General features: G+C 37.0%; 1 protein-coding gene across 1 annotated transcript; it reads right to left on the bottom strand.

Moving 5' to 3' along the window:
- Nucleotides 1–3,111: 3,111 nt before the first annotated feature.
- LOC114357248 (uncharacterized transcriptional regulatory protein TBS1-like) lies at nucleotides 3,112–6,520 on the bottom strand. Its single transcript, XM_028310770.1, has 2 exons — nucleotides 6,433–6,520; nucleotides 3,112–3,491 (listed from the first exon to the last, which is right to left on the bottom strand). The coding sequence occupies exons 1-2, from the start codon at nucleotides 6,518–6,520 to the stop codon at nucleotides 3,112–3,114; spliced, it is 468 nt and encodes a 155-aa protein (XP_028166571.1).
- Nucleotides 6,521–6,895: the final 375 nt, after the last annotated feature.

Genomic DNA, 6,895 nt, shown 5'->3' with positions numbered 1-6,895 from the left:
AGTGAATGGACAAGATATCAGGGGGACATTTGGTGCATTTGTTTCTAAGAATGCTTTAAACCCTAATTTACTAGAATTGAAGTACGATCAATGCTTTTCAGTCAGAAATACCCGAATGCCTAAAAATGCGCATAGTGCTTGCAAAAGATTAGTCCAAAAAATCAACAAAAAAAATATTAAATACTTGATCTAAATGATGAATATCATGTGTACTTTGCTTGTACAGGAAATTAACCACATGGTTAGCGAGTGTCATCTATTTATTTTTGGTTAAAATAAGGCTGAATTGTTATCTATACTTCCATAAATAGTAAAATCTAAATAACAAGCTTCCTAAAGAACAAGCTTCTTTTAATTTTTAATTGTATAGAGAGATAAAATGTTAACTGGAAAAAGACACCCAAACCCGCTCATGGATGATTGCTTTCATTTATTGGAAATAATTCAAAACGCACCTCCCTTTGCAAATGCATTCATTGACTCCTCACAACACTCAGATGATGTGATTTACATAAACATTAATGCCGTTCAACTTCATGAAGACTGTGTACAATATCCATTTAACTTTATTAAAAATGGAGTAATTTCTAAAGACCAACATATTCTTGAACGACATAGTGGTGTATCAAATGGTTATCATTATAATTTTAATCTACTTAATCCTTCTGAAAATAAAAATGATGACACCAATTACAGATTCACTTTCTTCGGTGAGCTGCTGCATGAATTCTATCCTGGCTTTTTACCTAATTTATTTAGAACCAAGGCCTTCACTCCTACAGCAAATCACCCCAAACTCAGTTACATACAACAACGTTTAGTAAACTTATTACCATCGGAAATGCACAGCCCTAGACCCGCGAATACTAATGATGAATTAGAAATTTGTTTAGATAACACCTTATACGAGCATCCTATTTTCAAAAAACAAGAAGCATCAAGAACTTATGAGTTATTGGTGGATGGCAATTTTCACACTATAGATTGGAATGTTCTAAATCCGGATTCTTCAAAAGAAATCAATGAAGCAAAATTATTCCTTGACCAGATAAAAAAAACTTATTCTTGTTTGCTTGTAAATAATCCCTATCAAGTAGAAGTAGTTGAATGGTTCATCAATGACATTATCAATTACAGAAAAAACATAAAGATACAACAAGAAGCGCACCCTTTAGAATTTAATGGCATCACTTATCATTCCTTTATTTTGAGTTTTTACGATATAGACTTAAACTTTAATATACGCAGTACGAATATTAATTATTCACGCCAAGTTGCCGTAGTTCTTGCCTATGTGTATTTGCTCATAACCGGATTTAGGCCTAAATGCTACTACAATGACTAAATATAAAACACCCTTCGGGGTGTTTTCCCATTCCCAATAAGATTTGTGTTCTATGTACGACTTCTGAATCCCTTCTTAGGTTTAACCATATTTTTTTGTTCTAAATATCAAAATCGCTTACTAATTCAGCATGCCAGTTGGAATTCACCGATGAAAACTGGTTTAAATGTAATTTGTAATTCAAATAGAATTAAACTACATACAACACGGCGTTTACGTCCCTATGTATGATTTTGACAAAGTATCAATGAATGGCAATAAGAGATAACCTTACAGAACATGATATATGGGAGATATTAATTCAATATCTTTCAGAGTTTCATGATGCTGATGTGAATAGTATTGCAAAATTCGTCTATGCCGATACGCTCCATGAAGGTACGTCTTTCTATGTAATTGACAGTTACGATAATACCCAACGTAATAAATCCACATTGAAATGCTATAAAAACAATTTAAATATCCACGGAGAAATTATTCATTTTTTTGAATTAGACAAGAGTGAAAAATTCACGCTAAATCAAATGATCGAAAAATTAGAACTAAATTTAAATCCCAATGTATTAAAGCTAACGGAAATGGAAGAATTATACTCTCTTAGTGAAGACCACCCATTGCGTGTACTTTCCCATGCGTACATGTTGTATGAATATGATCGGTCAAAGGACTTATACAAATTACGACTGAATGAGATTGATATACCTAATTCCGTTCACGATAAGTTCCATTATGATCAGCGTCATTTAGTTGACTATTCTAATGTGCATCACCTACACCCTGAATCAACGGTTTTAACAGAATTCTTCGAGTGGTTGCCTCATGCTTCTTTCAACCATGATGAGATCCTGACTTTTAAGAATCTTGTCGATGAAGGACAGTTCAACCCTAATGCCCTGATACCAAAATCAGTTAGGAACAAAGGCGGGCTGCTTAAGCCATTAGTTGATGAACACGGAAATATTTGCTCTGCTGCCCTCTTTTCAAACCAAAGAGCTTTAAGTCATTCATTGCTCAACGGTGCAATCTTACAATCGTCCAAATTGTACAGTGAAAGAGATGCTAAGAATCTAGTAACATTTGATTTAGAATCTGCAGCATTATTAAACTCAGCGATACCATTGTTAAAAACAAATATTTATGCAGGATTGTCTTTAGAGAATACGCTTAATTTCGCGGCCAAACTCATTTCTGAAAAAAAGGAAGTTGCCCTAATAATTCCAGATATATATTCTCGCCCGGATGTGCGCATTATCAACATGCTATTCGATTTTCTTTATACCTATCACTCCGAAACATTTAGCATTATATTGCTAGGCCACAAGTCTCCGCATAAATTTGCAATAAAGCCAGAAAACTTTGCATTTACACTATATGATGCGTATGTAAACTACGGCATAGATTACAGCTTGGATATGTTTTATAGCGCGATAGATTTATCACTTGAGAACAAAGAGCATCACTTGGACAACCTTTCTTCATTCTCCAAACACCATCTACACGTAAAGAAAGCATTCAATCTTTTATTTCCAAATTCGAAGATTGAACAATCATTAAGCTACAGTAAACAAAGCCAAATTAGTGAGGCTATAGAGCATCAGACAATCTCTGTGTTAAATAATGATGCTTTGGATAAATCTACTATAAACTGGTTATCTGATTACGAGCATAGCGAAGAAATACAGCGCTTCAACAAAATAAATAGCTCACATATGGAGTTATTAGCAAAAGATCAAAAATAGCTCTTAGTACTTTCTACATTAAACTTGTTAACCATCATAATCACAAAACTGCTCTTCTTCATCGTCATCAAACTCATCAAAGTCATCATCGTTATCTTCGTCGTCCTCATAATCATCTACGGCATTATCAACGCTATCCGTAAGATTTTCCCCTGACAATAGAAAACGAATACTATCCTGAGCTTGAGCTGCACTTTCAGCAATTTCTTGATGATTCAACTGCTCTTCTTGATGGTCATCACTGCCATGCTCATCATTGGCATTATCACTATCGGATGTTGTACTACCTGTTGCATCATTGTCGTGTTCTGTCTCAAACATCCTTGCTGCGGATGCTGTCGATTGATGTATGTCTGACATTATTGGTGTCTTCACACCAAATAAAGACCACATTTTTGCTAAACGATCTGTTGGTTTTATAGCGTAAGGTAAATTAAACCGATTACGTTGCTCAAAGCGTATTCCGTTATCTACAATCCTTGTGAGAATTGGCTCCAATACTACCGGGTCTATAACATTGCTTGCTTCAAGATAATTCAGAATAATTATCAGTGCATGGTCGGAATTGGATTCTATCGCAAGTGATTTTGCCATCGCAGGATCAGCAGGGATATAACTATTACCGTATAAATAAATATCAATTAATTGTAGGGTGGCCTGCAGATCATCTGCCTGTGAAAAAACCCGACCTTTTGGCTTAAGGATTTTGTCTATATATAAAAGCGCGGTATCTAAGTACTCCTTTTCATCTGATGACTTAAATAGCTGCATATTGAATTTTGCAATATCAATATAACTTTCATAGTAATCAAATTCTTTAAGCATACCCAATAGGTCATCTGCATTATCAAACAATACTGAAAAGTCATTATGATCATCACCCGGCTTAGGCCGTAACTCAAGTTCAAATTGACTAAATATAGGAGCCACACCTTTTAGAATACGGTAAAAATCATAAACACCCTCAAGTTGATATTGCTCCACGTTATTATCAAAATTGAGAAGCTGAAAATAGTAACCAAAAGCCTTACGTTCATCTCTAGGAACTAGAGCTGTTTTCGTAAACTGCTCTTTCGAATATACGCGATTAAAATCATAATGGCGCGGAGGCATCCCGAAGATGTAGCACGACCCTAATACATACGCCGCAAATAAGTTCCCCTGGTTAGCAAGATCATCCAATACGACAATTGCATCGTTGGTATCAGTGCCGCGTATTAGGTCATCATAAATGACCAATACACGCTCAATATCTGACTGTTCTTCTATTTCCACCAAGTCTCATCCTTGCCCAATTTTTACAGGCTGTATTTATACAGTGAATTGTAGCGAGTTAAAACACGGCGTACATAATCTTGTGTCTCGCGAAAAGGCGGGATGCCATTGTATTTATCTACATTACCTTCGCCTGCGTTGTATCCGGCAAGTGCTAAACGAACATCACCTTTAAAACGCTTGATCAACCAACTAAGATATCGTGCTCCGCCGTCAATATTCTGTGCGGGGTCGTAAGCATTATTCACATTGAAACGCCGTGCAGTCGCGGGCATTAATTGCATTAGGCCTTGTGCACCGACTGGGGAACGAGCATTGATATTAAATCCTGATTCGGTATGCATAACCGCTTTGATCAGCCCTGTATCAACCCCATACTTCTGAGAGGCTGATCGAATGATGTGATCATAGCTGTTTCGGTTGCCGCTTGAACTAGGGGCTGAAAATCCATTACTTGAAGATGTATATGAAATATTGTCTATTTTAGGTTGATAGACTTGTTGTGCGTACGTACCACCCTCAACAACTTTTCTAATATCGTTATGATAGGATTCATTTAAACGCCCTACCTGCGTCCAAGCATAACTATTCGATGCCGGCTTAACGTCCTGAGTCGTATCATTGCTATCTTGAATTATTAATGTAGGCTTAGGTTTCTCACTCGCAGCGGATTTTTCTACAGGCTGCGGTTCTATTGGTTTTTGTTTTTTTTCTTGTGCACCGTAATAATTAATCACAAATCCTTTTGCAAATGCACTAGGGCTTAAGGCCAACAACAAACATAAGGTTATATGCTTATTCATTAGAATCACCATTGTCCTCTAATTCATCAACCCATTCCACGCTAAACCACTTATCCGCAGTAGTGATCCAATCGGTGAAAGGTATACGCTTATCAAACACCTTACCCGTTTTGATTTGGTAAGCTCGATAACACCAATACAAGGCACGTATAAAGATAGAAAACACAAGCGCCCCTGTCATAAAGGCAACCATCCACATGCCAAACATTAACTCTGCAATAAGGACAAGTGAAAACAACATTGCGATATTTCGGTAAATAAAGGCCTTAGAAAAATGCGAAGAAATTAACTGCTCTTTCTCATCTTCGGATAATGAACTCCAACGATTTGAATTAAGAGAAAGGCTCAACTCCTGAACATGCTCTTTGATCTCCGCCCCTTTTGGACTATATCTTAAGGTGAAACCACACTTATTATCAGCACAGAACCAATCTACCGTACCATCGCGATACGACAAGCGTTTGTTGTACATTAAAATTGCCGCGCAGCACTTAGGGCATGTTGGACTCTTAAAACTTGCATAAGAATCCATTATTGTTTTGTTTGTCTGGGAGAATGAACTAATCCCTATATAGCGTAATGGCATTTTTTTATAAAGAAGATTAAATACACCTTTCTTTTCTAATACCCGCTCAGCAAATGGCTTATGCTCCACAACATCGTTGTGCTCTTTCTCATCTCGGATTTCCGAAAGAAGACGCACAAGATTTTTCTCTGTGAGTTCATTGGACTTTACTGCCTGCTCTAGGTTGTCACTACTCGACTCAGAGTGCATGGGTTTATTTTTAGGCTTATTTTCTACATTACTCATATAAATAACCAGGAACATTTTGGTCATAAAATACATGATTCAGATTTTGTTTTTACAAATGAAGCCAAAAACCAAGCAATAAAAATCCAACTCCACAGTTGACATACTCCCACCACTTTCACGATGTTCAAGTGGGGGATTCTAAAAGCAAAAGCTCTTAGGTGACTTCCTCACGGATTTCACTTGCTTTCTGTTTCGCAGGGCGACCTTTACCGCATCCACCCTCCACAGACAAAACGGTATGTCCTACCGCTAAAATGTTGCGAGAAGCATTTATATCCGCATTCTCGCTAAAGCCACATGAAACACAACTAAAGTTTGCTTGAGTAAGCCTGTTTTCTTTTGCAACATGACCACACGAACTACAAGTCTGACTTGTGTATTTGGGGTCAACTTTAACGAGTAAACCACCTCGCCATTGCTGTTTGTACTCCAACATATCAACAAGCATTGACCAACCTTGATCAAGAATTGATTTGTTCAAGCCGGACTTGGCTTTAACATTCTTTCCCTTTTTCTCGATTGAGCCTTTCGCTGACTTCGACATATTGGCTACTTTTAAGTCCTCAACTACGATCATTGCGTGGTTTTTGCTGAGCGTTGTGGTGACTTTGTGTAAGTAGTCATGCCGAATATTGGCGATATGATGGTGTAACTTGTTAATTTTTAAATTAAGTTTTTTCCAATTTTCACTGAATTTGTTTTTCTTTTTTAGCTTACGTTGAAGCCTAGCCAATTTGACTTGATTGGCTTTAAAACTATTGATCGGGTCGAATACCTGACCTGTTGAGGTTGTCACCAATTTTTTGATGCCAAGATCAACACCAATGGCTGATTTTGATGAGTGGATAGGGGGTTCTACTGTGCTTTCAACACAAAAAGAGATATACCACTTCCCAACATGCTTTGAGATTGTGACGTT

The sequence above is a fragment of the Ostrinia furnacalis genome, unplaced genomic scaffold, assembly GCF_004193835.3.
Source record: "Ostrinia furnacalis isolate ACB-3 unplaced genomic scaffold, ASM419383v2 OfSCF3086, whole genome shotgun sequence".
NCBI lineage: Eukaryota > Metazoa > Arthropoda > Insecta > Lepidoptera > Crambidae > Ostrinia > Ostrinia furnacalis.
This window is presented reverse-complemented; position numbering and strand designations above follow the sequence as displayed.

Excerpts from the sequence above, each read along its gene's own strand:
- LOC114357248 (XM_028310770.1), bottom strand. The coding sequence starts at position 6,520 with ATGTCGAAGTCAGCGAAAGGCTCAATCGAGAAAAAGGGAAAGAATGTT. Across the intron at positions 3,492-6,432 it reads CAAATCAATTCTTGATCAAG|ATCGTTTAGCAAAAATGTGG; the intron begins GTTGGTCAATGC and ends TAAAACCAACAG.